The sequence below is a fragment of the Sorex fumeus genome, unplaced genomic scaffold (assembly GCF_029834395.1).
Source record: "Sorex fumeus unplaced genomic scaffold, SorFum_2.1 ptg000034l, whole genome shotgun sequence".
NCBI lineage: Eukaryota > Metazoa > Chordata > Mammalia > Eulipotyphla > Soricidae > Sorex > Sorex fumeus.
The window spans coordinates 30,596,069-30,615,348 of record NW_026606091.1 but is presented as its reverse complement, the minus strand read 5'-3'; the positions used below and the strand labels follow the sequence as shown (position 1 = coordinate 30,615,348).

Sequence of the window (19,280 nt, the reverse complement as noted above, 5' to 3'; positions counted from 1 at the left end):
TCTTTAAATCAATGAATGTTAAACAAAGCGGCATCTTGAGCTCCCGAGAAACCTCAATGAGCTTGGTTATCGTGTGGATATGGTCGATGGTGCTGAATCCTTTGCGGAACCCGGCTTGCTCGCATGGTTGTCCTTCATCTAGTGTTCTGCCAATCCTATTTAGGATGACTCGAGTGAACAACTTGTAGATGACAGACAATAGGCAGATCGGGCGATAGTTGCCAATGTCATGGATGTCTCCCTTCTTGAACAGTAGTACGGTCCTGCTGGTTTTCCATTGGGACGGAACCTTGCATTCAGACAGGTAGTGAGTGAAGAGCCGAGCCAGTGTATTGATGAGTACTGACGGCAGGTTTTTCAGGTGTTCAGGTCTGACCTTGTCTGGGCCAGGTGCTGTTTGTTTCTTTACGGACGAAATGGTGTGTCGGATTTCAGAAGGGAGAACATTGGGAACGACATATCCATCCTGTAGAATTTGGTATGTTGGCAAGTGGACATGGCTGTCGAAGAGATTTGAGTAGAAGTCATAGATAATCTTCTCCATTGCCGTTTTGGAGGATGTGATGGATCCATCAGGACATTGGAGGGCAGTCATCTTGGTCTTGTAGTTGGCGAAGGACAGGCAGGCGTTATGAATACTTTTCCCGGCTTCTGCCGCATCTCCCAGTACTTCTGCTCTTTTCTCTTTGAGGTCTTCCTTGATTGCATCTCTGCACTGCTTTGGGAGCTTGGACGTTAGCTTGCGGTTGCCTGAGGCACGCACCAAACCACGCTGGCGAATTAGCTCAAGAGTTTTTGAAGATAGGTGATTTTTTGTGGCTATCTCTCTCTTGGCGTTCCTCGCACATTCATGGAGGTGCTGAACCAGTTGATCGTATTCCTCGTCAATGTTGTCAACAATGGCATCTTCCCATGTTGCCGCAATAGTACCAAAGAGTTCCCAGTTGGTGGTCATTCTGGGAGTTCTCTTTTTGAACTTTGCAGCCCTTTCTCCCCGCTCTGTGAAGTAGAATTTTGCACGAAGGAGACGGTGGTCCAATCCCGTTCGAAATTTTGGGACAACAGCGACATCAGTCAGGCAAAACCGTCGATTGAATATGATGTGGTCTATTTCGTTGTGGAATCGTCCACCGGGAGACTCCCATGTCCATCGTTTAGATTCTGCCTTCTGGAACTGTGAGTTACCATGAATGGTCTTGGTCGACATGATGAACTCAGACAGTCTCTCACCCTGTTCGTTCCATTCTAGGCCATGGGTCCCAATGTGAAGTTCTTCAGCTGATCTTCTCGGTCCTATCTTGGCATTAAAATCACCCACAATGATCTTGTAGAAGGTGTGGTCTTCTTTATAGAACTTCTCTAGCTCCATGTAGAACTTCTCGATTTCTCTTTCATCATAATGAGATGTTGGTGCATAGACAACAAAGATAGAAACTGCAGGCAGTGAGCCACATCATTCAAATGTAAACGTCCAATTCCGGTTGTTAGGCATTCGAATGAATCAATGCTCTTGGCCAAGTTTGTGTTGACAAGTTAAAATTAGTTTTAACTAATTGTCATCATTGTATGTTTATGGTTTATATTTGATTGTTTCCTCTTGCATGATCCATGCATGCTCAGATGTCTTTTTTGGGAATATTGTGCCTTTTGACCTCTTGGTGGTTCACATCATGTAGTTCTTTTTTTGTTTTTATTTTTGTTTTTGAGTCATACCTGGGGATACTCAGGGGTTACTCCTGGCTCTGTACTCAGGAATCACTCCTGGCAGTGCTCAGGGGACCATATGGGATGCCAGGGATTGAACTCAGGTCAGCAAGGCTAACACCATCTCCACTGTATTATCCCTCTGGCCCTGCACCATGTAATTCTGGAGGGGTGAGATGAACTGATTCTCTGCATGCAAAGGTAATACAGACTCATTGTAGAACATCTGGGAAATAGAAAACGGATCAAGCAGTGCCCGATAGGACTCAGAGAAACCCGTTTGTGCAGTTATGACTAACTGTGCACGAATACCTACAGTTAGAGGAAGAAAAAGGAAAACCCTGCAGATCTGGGTCGGCTCAGGAGGGCACCTACTTGGCCGGAGAAGCCGGATTCCAGCACCCTGTCTCCCTGTGTGACCCAGGCCTGCCCTCTCCCTGGCAGTGCAATTCCTGCCTCCAAAGGACATTTTAGTGATTCTACAGTGCCATTGCTTTGGATCAAACTCCCTCAAGTTTGCCGGGAAGAGGCAGAAAAGCCCAGAGAAGAGAAAGGGCAGCTCAGGCCTCAGAGTTGCCCACTCAGCTACTGAGACCGTCCATTTTCTGGCCAGCTCAAGGGTAGGGACAGCGTGGGGTCTCAAACACCCAGGGAAGAAGCAGAGCATGAGAAGGGGGCCTTGGGGAACTCTGGCCAGACACTCACAGACCCTCAAGACTGGACACTCAGGCTCTCTGCCTGGCCTCTGTGCTCTGATCCTGCCTGGTGTCCGTCCATTCCTCCATGGCCGACAGTAACCGTTGCCCACGGACGGCTCCTTTGCAGTTCTTCGAGTATACATCCCGGAAGGAGATCCGCTACAACACCCACCAGCCCGAGGGGTGCTTGGCGGTGGAGGCGGGCGGGGAGAGCCTGGTCATGGAGCTCTGCCAGGACCCGGTCCCCAAGAACCACTACTTCCTCCTGCGCTAGGTGAGTGGGCAGTGTCATCTGTGCTGTCAATCTTGGGGCTGAAGTAGACCCCGGGAGTCTCAGGGAGGAGCAGGCCCCAGGCATGCTGTGATAAGGGACATGCTGGGAATGGGGGTGGGGTGGGATGGGGAACTGTTGGCGCCTTTGTCTTGCAGGATCCCTAATGCTTGGCCTGTCTTCTCTTGTTCACTTGGAGTTGCTGGGGGCTGGGCGGGGCTTGGGACCGGCCTGGGGGCTGCTGCTGCTGCTGCTTGAATGTGGTCTCCTTAAAGCAGATGTGAGGGCAGATCCTGCGGGGGGAGGGTTGGGGTGGTGTGGAAACTGTTTTACTTCTGTAAACCTCACCCCCATTTTCCCCAGCTCTGGAATCAGGGGGAGCGGAAGGGGAGATGGTCACAGGGGTCACCAAAGCACACACCCAGCCCTGGATTTATCCCACGTGGCCCCTCCTGAACTTCACCATTTACAGCCCTGGAGGTCCCAAGCATCACTGGGATGGCCCTGGTGGCCCCCAGCACCAGTGAGAACATACGTCTGACTTTTATGTTCGTGTGTAGACGTGAGGATGGCACTGTATGTACATGGTGTGTGTATGCATGTGTATAGATGTGTGGATTGTACTGTATGTGCATGTGTAAAAGTGTGCATTTTTATGTGTGTGCACGTGTATGTAAAAGTGAAGATGGACTATGTGTATGCATGTATGTGTGCACACTTTTATTCACATATGTGTAGAAATAAGGGTAGGACTTTGTGTGAGCACCAGGCCTGGCTTCTTAAACTGTAGATCAAGACTACACACGGGGTTTGCATAACTTAAAAGATACTTGTTTTACTTTAAATTTATTTATGACGTAGGGGTCTGGAGCGATAGCACAGCAGGTAGGGTGTTTGCCTTTCAGGCGGCCAACCCAGGTTCAATTCCCAGCATCCCATATGGTCCATCGAGCACTGCCAGGAGTAATTCCTAAGTGCAGAGCCAGGAGTAACCCCTGTGCATCGCTGGATGTGACCCAAAAAGAAAGAAAAAATCAAATAAATTTATTTATGATTTATCAAATAAATATTTGTATCCTTATTTTACATACCCCAAAATCAGGGGCCACGGAAAAAATTTCCTAACAAAAAGAGGTTGCTAATGGGAAACTTTAAGAAGCTCATAGAGAGAGAGAGAGAGAGAGAGAGAGAGAGAGAGAGAGAGACAGAGAGACAGAGACAGAGAGACAGAGAGAGAGAGAGAGAGAGAAAGAGTGGGAGAGGAAGAAGGAGGAGAAAGAGAAACTTTATTATACATAATAGAGATTGAATAATAACAGTAAAACCTGAAAAATTGCCAGAAACAAGGACTAATAAGTTACTGTAGCATCAGACAGTAGAAGTCAGAGCAACTGAGTGGTAGGCATGTCTTGGGGAAGTTTAGGAAATCATAAATTGGTGGCAGAGGAGAGAGAGGAGGAGGACTGGGCCACTCTCCCTGACAACCACCATCCTGTTACCACGACTATTTCAATAAGTGGATCCATCATAGTCTGTGTGGGTGTGTGCCATTGGGCGGGGCGGGTCCTGCCAGGAATGGCTCGTGCTTCTGGATGATGAGGAATCCGTGCCATGGGGTCTCACCATGTCCAGAGCCTGTCACTGCCCACCCATGGTGCCTATCCCATCTATACCCCCTCTGCAGTGCCCCCCAGGAAGAGCCCCCCACCTTGCCCCAATGCTATGTGAGTTCCCACCCCTAGTGGCCAGTCGATGTTTCAGGATAAGGACCTACAAACCTCCAGGTATTTTCTAAGCCTCTCAAGGACTGGATGGACCTTTTCTGCCCAGAGCCTCACCCCAGTGTGGAACCCTTCACTGCCCACAAGCTCCCCAGACAGCACAAGCCCACAGTGACCCTGTGCCCCACCATCAGAGATGGATTTGATTTTCAGCCCAGCGAATGTGAGAGGTGGAGATGTCAGAGCTACAGGAGACAGCCGCAGACCACTGGGGCCTGAATGTGCTCAGGGAAGGGAGGACAGGGGCACTCGGGGGTGCCATAGTGGGCACGGGCGATATGGGGGAGTTGGGGTTCCTTTCAGGCTGCAGGACTCGTGAGGGCAGCGTGGCCAGGCTGAGTGGCCCTAGTTGGGAGTGTGTGTATTGAGAGGGATTTCCAGAACAGGCTGGGAGCAACATGAGAGAAGCGTCCAGCTTCCCCAAGGCCAAGTCTGGTGTCCAGCTCCCAATAGGATGGACTGAGTCTCAGAGAAAGGGGCAGAGCTGGGATGGGGAGATTCTGTGGGGTCATTAAGAGTCCTCCAGGGCTCAGAAAGGGAAGTCTCTGTGCAACACGGGGAACTGGTCAGGGACTGACTGGGTCTGGGGGCTCAAAGGCCCCACAAACTGGCTGTGGCAGTCTGGGAGGAAGCAGAGACAGAAGGACAGAGCGAACGTGGACAACGGATATGGCGGGAGCAAGAACTCTGCGGGCCTGAGGAGAGGAGAGGGGAAGGGCAGGGAGGGCAGGGGCTCCAAAGACAGAAAGGAGAGGGGCCTGGGGAGGGAGGGGCGGTGAGGACAGCAACCAGGACAGCCCCTCTGCCAGGCTCGCTGGGCTCCCACAGCAGCAGCCAGGCCAGACCTAGGGGTGCTCAGGGGCTAATCCTGGCAGCTGCAGCTCAGCTTGGGCACGGGGGGACGTGATCTCTTGGAATGAGAAAGTTGTGGACTGAGCTATGGGAGACCGAAAGGGTCAGTGCTCCTGGCCCACCATGGGGCCCACAGAGTTCCAAGCCACCATCGTCGGTAGGGGGCAGTGCCCGAGGGTCCGGGTGGGGGTGGGGAGGCCCGTCAGGCCCACCAGGGCAGAGGCTGGTGCAGCCTTCATCCTGAGGTTGCCCCGGGAGCTCTAGGTTTCCCCCTGGCCAATGGGGTTGCAGCCCCGAGGCCACGCCCCCATCCCTACCTATAAAAAAAGCTCGTGGCCCCGCCCCTCGGGGCACCCTCTCTCAAGGATGCTTGAGAGGGAAGTGGCCCCAACACACCTTCCCCCTGTTGACCCTTCGAGGGGTCATCTAGGGGTCACTTCCAGATGGTGACCCTTCTACGGGTCATCTACGGGTCACCTCTAGGGGTCATCTCTAGGGGATCTTTGGAAATTGGCAGAGCACAATGGACGGTAAGAAAAGGCCCTGCGTTGGCCCTGCACTGGTCACTGTATGGCCCCGAGGCCACAGGATCAAGCCCGGGCCCATTTCCAGCAAGTCTTCCGGCAGTTTTGTCCCCAGCAGCCTCTGTCCTCGTCAGGGTCTCCCGGGACTCTGGGATGGGAGTCCCCAGAGAGCCCCTCTCCAGGACCTGTCCGTTCCTGTCCCCAGAATAGCACCTCCTGGGCTTCTGCTGTCCAAAGACCTGGGTGGCTGAACACTGGCTCCCCAGCTCAGGAAACAATGGGGGTGGGAGCTCAGGGGAATGCTGAGGAGCTGCCTCAGTGGCGCTGGGGAGTCAAAGTAGGGTCCCCGGGTGCGCAGACCCCTCACCACAGACCCTCCTGCCAAAAACCTCTTACCATGCGACCACACCCTTTCCGTCTAATTTAGGACAGAAAGAGATGGAAGAACAGAATTTTAAAACATCAGATATATCTTGTAAAGGCGGAGAGTCACATGGCAGCGCCTCATCCGTTAGGGGTGAATGATTTGGGCTGGTGCTTGGCACCAGGAGTTTGAAGCCTGTGATGTCTGAGGAGGGCAAGGCAGGGAGGAATCACTCAGAGTGTCCCGAGGCCACGGCCACATCCCTGTCTATAGAAAAGGCTCCTGGCACGCCCCTCGTGACACCCTCTCTCAAGGAGGCTTAAGGGAGAAGTGGCCCCAATGCACCTTCCGCATGTTGACCCTTTCCCTAGGGGATCATTGGAAATCGGCAGAGCATGAAAAGATGGTAATAAAAAGTGCTAGGTCGGTGCTAACCCGCAAGCCCAGGGCCATGCGCTGGTTCTGCACTGGTCAGTGTGTGGCCAGGAGGCCCAGGATAAAGCCCCCGGCCATTTCCAGCCAAGTTTTCAGGCATTCTTGTCCTCCAGCAACTTCTGCCCTCGCCAGGGTCTCTCGGGACTCTGGGATGGGAGTCCCCAGAGACCCTCTCTCCAGGCCCAGTTTCCTCCTGCCACCAGAATAGGATCTCCTGGGTTCCCACTGATCAAAGAACTGGGTGGCTGTACACTGGCCCACCCAGCTCAGGAAATGATGGGGGTGGGATCTCAGGGCAGCACTGAGGAACTGGGGAGTCAAAGCAGGGTCCCCGACTCCCAGACCCCTCATCACAGTCCCTCCTACCAGTGGGTCTAACTGTGCGAAAACACCCCTTCCCTCTTGTTTGGGACAGAAAGAGCTGAAAGAACAGAATTTTAAAACATCAAGTGTATCTTATAAAGACGGAGGATTGCTTGGCAGAGCGTCATCCTTTAGGGGAGAGTGATTTGGGCTGGTGCACAGCACCAGGAGCTTGAAGCCTGTGATGTCTGAGGAGGGCAAGGCGGGGAGGAGTGACTTCGAGTGTTGAGGGAGGGGCCCTGTGAATGGGGCACTGTGACAGGGGAGACAGGCTGGGAGCAGGAGCTGGGCGAGTCTCCCCGTCCCTCCGCACCTGTGTCCTGCTCTGCGGGCAGCCAGAGGAGATGGGGTCTACTGTCCACTCCCCAGAATGTTACGACCATGAAAATGCAGAGAGCTCTAGGGCCGGGACATAGAACGCTTGTTTCTAGTTGTCCCTCGTGTCCCTGCCAGCACTGCCAGGAGGGCTCCAGTCGGTCCAAAGCAGGAAATAATCTACTTAGCAAGGGGCCCGAAGCAGCAGTTGGCGGTGAGAAATGAGCAGCCCCCGAGATGAGCAGGAGGAACCAAGAGTCGGGGCTGTGGACCATGAAGTTTGGGTGGGGTTGAAGGTCTGGGGTCCTTGACTGTCTGCTTCCTCTCAGGTTTACCGGCCCCTGGGTGCCCCCGAAACAGTCACATCGTTGACAACATTTCCAAGGACAGGTGGAGGCAGGAGGTTCCAGGAAGAACGGGTGAACCCGGAGAACAACTGCGGATGTGAGTGGGGGCCGAGGGTGAGAGAAGCGGGCGCAGCACCGCCTGGAGTCTGAGGGCTGAGGGGTGGCCGGCCGGGAGCCCGGCCAGGATTGAGTTGTGTCTCAGCAACAGTGGAAGGGGTCTGGGTAACATTTCCCAGTCTTGGAGCTGGGCGAGTCTCCTATCATCTCCAATTATCACCTATCATTCCAACATGTCTTCACTGCGGGCCGACGAAAAGTTGCTGTACACCAAGAGTTTTGTGAGAGGGTGCAGGATTTGCTGGCCATCAGCTCCCCTCCACCCTAGGGTATTTTTGGGGCATAACACTTCAGCCTTCTGGGCTGTGACTTTCCTGGTCTGTGAAATGGGCTGGTGAGACCCCCTGTGAGGCCAAGAGCCTGCCTTGGGTGATGGGAGGAAGGACAGGTGAGAATGCCCTAACTGAGGGCTGTGGTGGCACTGACTGGCCCACACTACACAGAGGGGTCTGGAGTTGGCAGTTGCCAGGTAGGAATCAGGGTCCGAGGCAGAGGGAGACCCAACTCCTACGCTCTGGGACAAAGCACCCATGGGAGCCTGTGGGTGAGGGTCCGAGCCCTGCATCTCCTGGCTGGGATCTAGTCGGCCCTCCTGCCTGTCCTCACAGACACTGTCCTACCTCCCCCAGATGCCAGGGCAGGACGAATAGGTGCAGTGCCAGTGGCTTCCCTGGGGCCGATCTGCTGGTACCTGGACATGCACATAGCTGCCGACAAGAGCACCTGGATGCCCGCAGTCACCTGGGCTCCAAGGTGGAGCAGCTGTACCAGCGTATGCTGCGGCAGAAGCAGCCCATAGACCAGCTGCTGCAGGTGCCACCAAGGCAGCAGGCCCTGCTGGAGGCCGCCATCAGGGAGCTGAGGGAGACCAGGTGAGAGAGGGGCCACGGGCTCTGGGGCAGGAAGGCCCTAGACCTGCCTCCTCACCTAGTGCCTTCACCCCAGGTGCTCTTCTGTGGGACTCAGAAGCAGAAACAGCAGCTGCAGAACCTGGTGAAAGGGAAAGGAGACCCGGAAAAGGGTGAGTGACAGGGAGAAGCCCCTGTGGGTCAGAGGGCGGGGCTACTGGAGAGGGGAGCCAGGCGGCCCCACCCCCAGCCCCCCACCTCCCTTGCTTGGCTGAGACCCTAATGCTGCCCCACATCCCATCCACTCCAAAGGGATTGGCGTGGAGACAAACAACACACAGGTGCTCCTGGACACAAAACGTGAGGAGCTGGAGGCCACAGAGAAGGAGGAGGCGCAGGGGGCCAGGCAGGAGGAGTGCCAGAGTCCAGGAGCTGGAGGAGACAGTCCAGTCCCAGGGGGCAGGGACCATGACCTGTGAGATCCGGAGACGCTCCTGTTGCTGTCCTTAAGGAAGAGGAGTCCACCGACATCGGACCCAGGTACCGTAATGACCCGCCTAAAATCCAGAAAACGCAGCTGGTCAGCAAGAGCCCCACTGGCAGCCTGACACCCCGCTGATACCTCGATTTTACTGCACCCTGCCTCTCTCACCCAATTGATCTCGCCCAGCCCTGTCCTCCCCACACCACCCGAGTTCTGCCTTCTTCCTCTGCCCTTTGCTCTTCTCCCTCCACTACAACCAGGGATATCCCTCCCTGCAAGACCAGGGATCAGGGCAAAGGCACAACTATTCTCCATCTCAAGAGACAGGATATCAGGGGGACAGTAAAATCTCCTTCCACTAGACCCAGAGATGTCGGGGAAAAAATATCCCCACCCCTGGGCCCCCCAGGGATCAGGGGGCACAGTTTCCCCTCCACTAGACCCCGGGAGCAGGGGGACAGAAATGTCTCACCCCCTAGACCCCAGGGATCGGGGGCTAGAGATGTCCCCCCCACTAGACGCCAGGGATCAGGGGGGCCAGAGACGCCCCCTCACTAGACACCAGGGATGGGGGGCCAGAGATGTCTCCCCCAAAACTGGACGCCAGGGAACGGGGGGGCCAGAGATGTCCCCCCACCACTGGACGCCAGGGATCGGGGGGGGCCAGAGAGGTCCCCCCACCACTGGACGCCAGGGATCGGGGGCGCAGAGAGGCACCCCCAGCACGGGACGCCAGGGATCGGGGTGGGGGCCAGAAAGGCCCCCACCAAACTGGACGCCAGGGATCAGGGGGACCAGAGAGAGAGATCCCCCCCCCACTCTACGCCAGGGATTGGGGAGGGCCAGAGAGAGAGGGCCCCCCACTAGATGCCAGGGATCGGGGGGCAGAGAGAGAGGCACCCCCCCCACTGGACGCCAGGGATCTGGGGGAGCCAGAGAGAGAGGCCCCCACACTGGACGCCAGGGATCTGGGGGGCCAGAGAGAGAGGCACCCCCACCACTGGACGCCAGGGATCGGGGGGGCAGAGAGAGAGGCACCCCCACCACTGGACGCCAGGGATCGGGGGGGTGCCATTAAGAGAGGCCCCCCACCACTGGATGCCAGGGATTGGGGGACGCCAGAGAGAGGACCCCCCCACCACTGGACGCCAGGGATTGGGAGTATACAGATAGAGACTCCCCCCCAATGGACGCCAGTGATCGGGGGGGCAGAGAGAGGCCCCCCCACCACTGGACGCCAGGGATCGGGGGAGCCAGAGAGAGAGGCACCCCCACCACTGGACGCCAGGGATCGGGGGGAGCCAGAGAGAGAGGCCCCCCCACCACTGGACGCCAGGGATCGGGGGGTGCCATTAAGAGAGGGCCCCCCCACCACTGGACGCCAGAGATCGGGGGACGCCAGAGAGAGGACCCCCCACCACTGGACGCCAGGGATTGGGAGGAGACAGATAGAGACTCCCCCCCACGACCACTGGACGCCAGGGATGGGGGGGCAGAGAGAGAGGCCCCCCCCACTGGACGCCAGGGATCGGGGGAGCAGAGAGAGAGGTCCCCCCCACTGGGCGCCAGGGATCGGGGGGCCAGAGAGTGAGGCCCCCCACCACTGGACGCCAGGGATCGGAGGGGCCAGAGAGAGAGGCCCCCCCCACCAGTGGACGCCTGAGATCGGGGGGGGCCACAGAGAGAGGCCCCCCCACGAGTGGACGCCAGGGATCGTGGGGGCCAGAGAGAGAGGCGCCCCCACCACTGGACGCCAGGGATAGGGGGGTGCCATTAAGAGAGCCCCCCCCCACTGGACACCAGGGATCGGGGGAGGCCAGAGAGAGGCCCCCCACCACTGGAAGCCAGGGATCGGGGGGGCCGAGATGTCCCCCCCACAAGGCCCCAGGGACTGGAAGGGCCGAGATGTCCCCCTCCAAACTAGGCCCCAGGAAACAGTGGGGAAGAAATGTCCCCCTCCACAAGATCCGAGGGATCAGGATGGCAGATATATCCCCCCAGCACTAGCAAACAATGATTTGGAGGTCAGAAGTCACAACTCAGCTCTCCCCTCCCCATTGTGGGGTCCTGTTTCTGCGCATGACAGCCCTGAAGCTTGGCCGCTGGTACCATACAGTGACCGGATTCTACACACTCTTTGGGGCTGTTTGGGGACTTTGTATTGCTGGCTGAGAAGAGGGGAAGGAGGAAGGCGGGCTTTCTCCCTGACTGCCACTGTCTGATTTTCACGATTGTTGCAATAAATGGATCTATCCCAGGCCTGTGTGGGTGTGTGTGTCACTGGGCGGGGCAGGTCTGGCCAGTAGTTGACAATTGCTTCTAGATTGTGGGAAGCCTCGGCCATGTCACCATGCCAAGACGCTTCACCTGCCTGCCCCTGTGTGAAGCCTGTCAATGACCCCAGGAGAGTCCACCCCAAGGGTTGAAGGTCTCAATCACGGATGCGTCCCCAGGAGGGAGGGCAGGATGCAGCACCCAGAGCCCTGCCTTCCACTGCAGCACCTCCATGGCCTCCCCTGCCCCTGGTGCCTGTTCCCCCATTCCCCTCTGCAGTGGCACCAGGGACAGACCCCACTTTGCCCCCTAGTGGCCACATCAGGTTTCTCAGGATGAGGACTTGAAAGTGCTCCTGCAGCAGGTGGGTCCAAGGTGCTGTCCCCTCAGCCAGGCTCCCCTGGAATGGCACCCACCCCAGCAGGAAGACAGTGTGTTATCAGTGGAGCAGGATGGGGCCGTGAATGGAACATGTTTCTAGTGTCCCCGAGTCTGTACGGAGCTGATCCCTGATAATAGCGCCCCACTTCTTTGTGGACCATCAGATTCCCTAATACAAGTCCCACTGCCAACATCACAGCACGGTCAGACCCCATGTAATAGAGAACCAGGCCCTGACTCCTCTTTGCTCCTGCACACCTGGACCTGTTGGGACAGCCTTGGCTGAGTGACACTCTACTGGTGACAAGAAGTGTGTCCAGATTCATGTATCAGACCAGATGGCAAAGCCTCAGAAGGCAGAGCCATCCTGTTCCAGTAATTTCCAGGAAATTGGTCAGCCATGCTCTTTCCTGCCTATCACATTCCTACTTGGATGGGAACCAGGGATCGGGGAGGCACCAGGGATCAGCCTGGTAGGGCTGTTCAGGGCAGGCACAGGCAGGTCCCGATTTACCCCTAGGTGCCCAGTTCATAGCCCTTCCCCTCTAACTGCACCATGGGCCTGGGGCCGCCCGTTCACTCTCATGGATCTTCACACCTCACACATATCCTGCACACCCTCTCGAAGCTTCTACTGGGGCTCTGGGCTTAGTTCTCTGTGTCCTGCCTCTGGGCCCCTGGGCTCTGGAAACACCAAGTCCAGGTTTTCCTAGAGGTTTGGGGAGATGGGAGACTGTGGGGATCAGGGGCTTGAGCCCTCTCACCCCTTGCCAGTGGTGAGAGCTCTTCTCCCATTGAACGACTGTCTTTGGAGTTTTTCCTTTTAGGATCATACAGAGTCTCACCAAGACAGGTGGCACCCAAGAATTTGCTGGAAGCATCCTAGTGTATTCCATGTGTGCAGGCTCTACCCAGCTATCCCCCAAACGGGCAGTAGCAGGTCACAGCATAATTATGTAGGTTGTTTACAGGCTACCTTGATTCTGCGGTAACAACTTTCATCTAACATGCAGTGGTGCCTAGTGCTCTCAGGTGCTCCCACAGTAGTGATTCCCGTTTCTACGCTCAGTGTTCGAGCGTTCCTGTGAGCTCCTTCCATCCCTGCTCGGGTAACCTGCTTTCCCTTAGTCTCTTGCTCGGTGAGAGATTTGGGAACCCCATCCGGGTCAGACAGAAGGACAGAGATATATAAATAAAGTTAAGGAAATAGGAGTAGCTTACTGGGGGCGCTCCCGGGCGGACTCTCCGAACCTCAGGTGAGGCAATGGTACACCCGCGCCCTGGGTTAGACTCAGGGGGCTATGAAGTTGTCTTGGTCTGGTCCTAGTCATCTGTTCGTGGGTCAATGTTAAGGAACATGGAATGAAGCCTGGTGGCTTCCTGTCACCAAGTGGGCATTAAGTCTTGTCTTCCTCACCTGGGACAAGGTGATCTATGACTCCAGGAATGTTGCTGTCCACTCAGCCGGTTGCCATTTGGTTCTGGTCACCATTTTGTCAGAGCAAACTTCACATTTGATTCTTGTCAAATTTGGTGATTCCTGACTCATCCATCTTCTCCACCTCCTAGAGCGGGTCTCTCAGAGGTCCTGCCTAGTTTTTCGCTTCTGCCTCTTGTTGCCTCCTTGGTTCCCTCCCCTGAGGCTTGGCAGACAGAATCATTTGCGAGACCCCCTTAGCTCACCCCGCTGCGGCTGATCCTGACAAACTATCACCTGCAGGTTAATCTTCTGGCGATGCTCAGTGATGAGTTTGTCTGGGATTGTTTCCCATTTCTCTCCTGACTCTGAGAGATGTCCATTCTACAGTGAGGCCCTCAGGAGTGGCCAAACCTGACCACGGCTGGGCCTGACCAGCCTCCAGCTCACTGGCCCTTCTCGAGTTCATTCTTTCAACTGGCTCAAAGCCCCCTCCCCCTCCTGACTGGTTTGAGTAGAGCAGTGTTCAGTCATTGAAGAAAACACCTTTTCCTCCCTACTGGACACTGAGCAGGCCCAGGGCCCATTGATTGAAAAGACAACTGCAGCCAGGGAGTCAGTTTGGTTCTGGACCCTTACTGCCCATGGCATTCTGGACCTTAAGGAGTTTTTCCACCTGGGTTGCTACTTGAGTTAGAGACCCTCTGCCTGTTCCCAGTCACCACAGCCCCCATCTGGCCTCTGGGGCACACAGAGTAGTGAGGAGACCAGAATCAGCCGTGGGGGTGGGGTGATGTGTTTTCACCTCTGGGCTGCTCAGGTAAATGAGCAAAGCACAGTTAGCAGGTATATCCCCCCTGGTCCCCCCCCCACCCTCGTCAGGATCCCACCATCCAGGGTATATTCTCAATGACACCATACTCATCAAGGGTCACTGTCAATCAAGATGAAACTAGCGCCCAGGTCAGCACTTCCTGATCACCTTTGTCAGGATTCCTGCCCTGCATCCCGCCACCCACCCAGACTCTGTCTCCTTCCCCTGCCTGGTCTCTGTGGGCACCTGCAGAGTTTGCATCTGCTTTGGCAGCCTCAGGCAATCCATGGTGTTTGCTCAGTGCACCAGAGAGTCGACCCTGCGGGCTCAGCACAACTCCCCATTTCTATTATTGTTAGTATTTGTGACCAAAGAGACCAGGGCTAGTCTAGGTACTGGCAGCAGTGCCGTTGGGGCAGACCCTCAGTGCCCGAGCGTTTCCTGCCCTGCTCACACCCAGCATGCCTCCAGCTCTCCCTGCCAGAAGACCCACGGTTCAACAGTTGGACACGGTAACAAGTTGCCGATGCAGATGTTTCTGTTTCCTCACCTCTTTAAGTTAAACGTTTACAGCAATGGTGAAATTTGCTTCTCATCAATGTTGCCTGTCATCTTGCGTAAGCTCAGTAAGAGAATTACAGATTCCTTTAATCTGTCGCTTCAAATTTAGCTCAACGTAAAGTCAGGCATGAAAGGTCAGATCTGTTGGCTTTTCCTGGCCCATGTCATCTGCTCCTACTCCCCAGACTCCAGTCCTGGGGCCAGTTTTATTTTGCCTATCCCAGACCCAAGGGGTCCTTGACCATTCTTTTGGCCAGAGACTGTCCCATGCTGTACTCTGGACCATATCACATGTTGGATCTTCGGCCTTCCCTTGTCCAAATAAGGGTCACCTGGCGCCTGTCCGAGGTCCATCCAAGGCCCTCCACGCGATGCACATTTGAGAATGTTTGAATCATGGACAATCACTGGGAAACTGAAGCTTTAGTAAGACGAATGTCCAGGATGAGATCAGGACCCACCTGTGATTCCTGCATCAAGCATCAAGCAGTGTCCGTGCAAGGGTCTCTTTGCCAGGAGCCCAAGAGCATACCAAGGCCATCAAGGAGAGAAAAACTAACATTTCCCTGATAGTCTGGTCTGGGAAATAACGCCCTTCGTTCTACATAGTTTCACACCAGAAAATTCCCAACATCCTCACTGAGCCGCATGCCGAAAACCAAAGGAAACTTATGGGCTTTACCTGGAATTTGGGAGTCAACATCCTAGACCAAACAATGCCCTCAACCCCACATTAAAAGATCAATTCCAGAGTCAGTTTGGCGGGGACCCCACATTGTAGATGCAAGAGAGAAATTGTCACAGGCTAGGAAACAGCAGAGACCCGAGGAGGCCCGTGTTGGATCCTCACACTCCGCACTACGCTGACAGGCAGCTCCTGGGACACGGCCAGGGCAAGGCTGACTTCTCAGTGGGATACCAAGCAGGTCCCCTCTTCTGCCAACACTCTCTGGGACCCCTGTGTCTTCCTGAGTGTGGTGAGTCTAGGGCATGATACCTGCCGCTGTGAGAGCCGTGGGGTTCAGGGACCTTGCAAAAGGGTCCGTTCCTGGGGCAGGTGAGGGGGCACGTGGAGGGCTTCATCCTTCCAGTCCTCACCCAACACTAGCCCACAGTTGGAAATTTTGTGCCTGAGCCCCGAAGGTCACATGGTATTTCCCCAGGGCTAGGAAATACATGTCATCTTGCACTTCCTGAAAGTCACGGGGTAGGTGGAAGGCTCCTCTTAGGGCAGAAAGGTGGCAGGGTGAGGGGGGTGCTGGACATGTGCCAGCCCTGACGTCTGGCAGCTAAGAAAAAGTAGCGGCCCTTGAGCACAGTTCCTGACCTCCCAAAGAACACCAGACCCCCACTCTGTTCTTCCAAGACTGTGGTGAGCCACCCTGGAGATACACGTATAATACTATGAGTATTTTACCTGTCATGTCATGTCACGGTTACCCAGGCCGGGCTATTGTGAAGATGAGAATCCAGGCCAGTTTAGTGAGCCCAGGTGGCCTGAGGACTTCATCCTCTGTAGGAGTGTCCTGGCAGGCAGGTGTCCATCCCATTCCGATCTGGGGTAGGGAGACCTCCCGGACTTCAGGACTTGTCTGGACACTGAGAGCAGGGCCCAGGGTGTGGTCAGTCATTGCAGATCTGCAGATCCCTGGTTGTCCATAGCAGAGACATTTCCAGTTCTCCCTTGGCCAACGTGCCTGAAACAACAATTTTATTTTTTGTCCAAATTTGAAATCCTTGAATGTTAAAAGTAGGTAAAGGGATATTCCTGATACCCTTTCAGTATCTATATTGTAAACCACAAAAAGGAAGACAGAGAGAGAGAGAGAGAGAGAAGGCAGAGACAGAGACAGACAAAGACAGGAACAAACAGAGAGAAAGATAGATAATAAAATCATCTTCCAAAAAGGCTGAACTGAATATCTGGAAAAAAACCCAAGTGCCTGAGAACGGATGACTGGTTAAAAAACTTTGGTATATCTACACAATGGAATACAATGCAGCTGTTAGAAAGGATGAATTCATGAAATTTGCATACAAGTGATACTACATGGAAAGTACCATGCTAAGTGAAATGAGTCAGAGGGACAGACATAGAAAGACTGCATTCATCTGTAGAATATCAAGTAACAAAATAGGAGACTAACACCCAAGAATAGTCACGATAAGTACCAGGAGGTTTGCTCCATGGCTTGGAGGCCAGCCACACATGGTGGGGGAAAAGGCAGCTCAGATAGGGAAGGGAGCACCAAGTAAAGGGTATTGGGAAGATCCTCCCAGGATGGGAGATGCATGCTGGAAATAAACTATAGACCAAACTTGATTGCCACTCAATGCCTCTTTTGCAAACTTCAGCACCCAAAAGGAGAGAGAGAACAAAAGGGAATGCCCTGCCACAGAGGCAGGGTGAGATGAGGGGAAGGGGGTTGGGAAGGATACTGGGATCCGTGGTGGTGGAGAATGGGCACTGGTGGAGGGATGGGTACTCGATCATTGTATAACTGAAATCCAAACACAAAAATTTGTAAGTCTATAACTGTACCTTATGGTGTTTCACTAATAAATTTTTTTAAAAAAAGGCTGGCCTAGGTGGAGAGGTGGAGGGTGTTGGGAGGGAAACTGGAAACATTGGAGGTGGGAAATGTACACTGGTGGAGGGATGGGTGAACAACGATGACTGAAGCCTAATCATGAACAGCTTTGTAAGGGTCTATCTTACATCGATTCAATAAAAAATTTTTAAGAGGAGAATGGATTATATTTGGATTTATAGAATTAGACGTGTAGTACATTTTCTGAGGTAAAATCTAGAGCTCAGCTGAGTCGCTGCGATCATTATAGAATTGGGGAAGTGTGATGCTGAACTTGACTTTAGAGACATTCCATGATGAGTAGATCAGTGGTTCCAATGTGTCCTGCTTTGAGCACCATTCAACATGTCATTACTTAATTTCTTTTTTAAAAATAATTATTTCATTTACTTTAAGGGGAAACTCTATATGGGCACTTATAAATGGCAAACAAATTATATTTGCATTAGATAGGGAAGTGGGACTTCAGTCTATCTGACTTCAATCTCTGGCGTCCCATAGAGGCCCTTGAGCATGGCTGGGAATGATCCCTGCTGTGGTTCCAAAACCAAAGAAGCAAACAAACAAGGAAATGTAATATATCAAAAGCTAGAACAGGTGGTGAGGTGTCTGCTTTGCATACTTCTATCCGGGGCTGATTCCTGGCACCTCGTATGGATCCTTGAGCACCATTAGGGGTGATCCCTGAGCACAGGACAGGAGACAGGGTCCCCAGTCAAGGGAGGTCTCATCTCTTAGGCCCCTGGAGCAAGACCATGGGGGCCTGTGCAGGGCACAGATTGCCCAGGCGCTGCCGGCCTTGGGCCTGGGAGTCGGTGCTTGACCTCCACATCCCTGGACCCAGAGCAGGATGCCCTGGCTGCCTGTCCTCACTCCCAGCATTGTGCCCACAGGTGGGACTGCAGGACAAACAGGTGAGTGTCTGCGGCAGCAACAAGACTGGGATCTCGGCCTCCCGCAGTAGGACGTGGCCTCTGACCAGTGTCGGTCTCTGAGAATAAGCAGGAGGAGGAGCAGGTGCTACTGCAGAGTCAGCTCCGGATCAGCTGCAAGGGGAGTGAATCAGGACAAGGTGGATATGGAGAAATGACAGAAGGTGCCGGGGGAGACCCACTGTGAGTGTAGGAGCCCGCCTGGGTTGGTGGGAGGAAGGACAGGCCAGGACGCCACCCACTATAATATATCAAAATCTAGAAAAGGCTAGAGGGGTTGTGGGGGTGTGGATTGGCCCTCACTGAACAGAGAGGGTCCTAGTAGCAGGGAGGCTGCGGGGTCGAGGTATAGGGAGGCCCCCTCTCTTAGGTCTTGGGAGAAAGACCCCCAGCGGAATGTGCAGGGGACAGGTAACCCCATGTGCTGTTTTCCTTGGGCCTGTGTGTGTGTGTCTGGGCCCTGAATGTTGTGGTGGGATCTGGACAGCCTTCGACCCTGTCTCATGACAGAGATGTGCATGCAAGACGAGAAGGTGCAGTGCCTGCAGCCTGGAATGCTTCTGCTGGTACCAAAAGCAGCACACAGCTGCAACCCCACACCTGAACGGCCCACTCACATGGGCTCCAAGGTTGAGCAGGTGCTGAGGCACAAGGAGCTCATGGACCAGCTGCAGCAGGTGCTAACAAGGCAGCAGGCCCTGCTGGAGGCCACCTTCAGGGAGCTGAGGGAAACCCAGGTGAGGGGATGGGCAGGGGCTCAGGGACAGGAAGGCGCATCAGGCCCTAGACCTGCCTACTCACCTGGTGCCTTCATCTTTAGGGGATCCTCAGTCCTGAAATCAGGAGCAACTGAGCCCCAGGCCTTGCTGGAATCCCAAGGGTACCCTGAAGAGGGTGAGTGGTGAGGTCGGTCTCCAGGAGGGAGAAGTGCCTGTTGGGGATCTGGAGGTGGGGCTATAGGGAGGTGGAGCCAGGCGGGACCCCTGAGATGCATCCAACTTCCTTGCTTGGCTGAGACCCTGGAGTGCCCCACAGTCAATCCAGTGTCGAAGAACACGGAGTTGGAGGTGAACATAGTGGAGGTTTGTGAGACCATGACCTCTATGGAAGTCGAGGTGATGGTCATGAAGGACAGGCTGGTGGTGTGTGAGAAGATTAAGCATCTGGATGACTAAGGTCTGAGATTAAGGTCTGGGTCCAGACCCGG

At 54.6% G+C, this 19,280-nt stretch overlaps 1 protein-coding gene across 1 annotated transcript in view; it reads left to right on the top strand.

The window, feature by feature from the left end:
* LOC130026626 (polypeptide N-acetylgalactosaminyltransferase 12-like) overlaps window positions 1-19,280 on the top strand; it is a 165,668-nt gene that overhangs the window by 13,048 nt on the left and 133,340 nt on the right. The window contains exons 9-11 of the mRNA XM_056117460.1: window positions 2,530-2,669; window positions 3,234-3,249; window positions 9,131-9,199. Coding sequence (XP_055973435.1) covers window positions 2,530-2,669; window positions 3,234-3,249; window positions 9,131-9,199 — 225 coding nt within the window. The remainder of the gene's footprint in view (window positions 1-2,529; window positions 2,670-3,233; window positions 3,250-9,130; window positions 9,200-19,280) is intronic.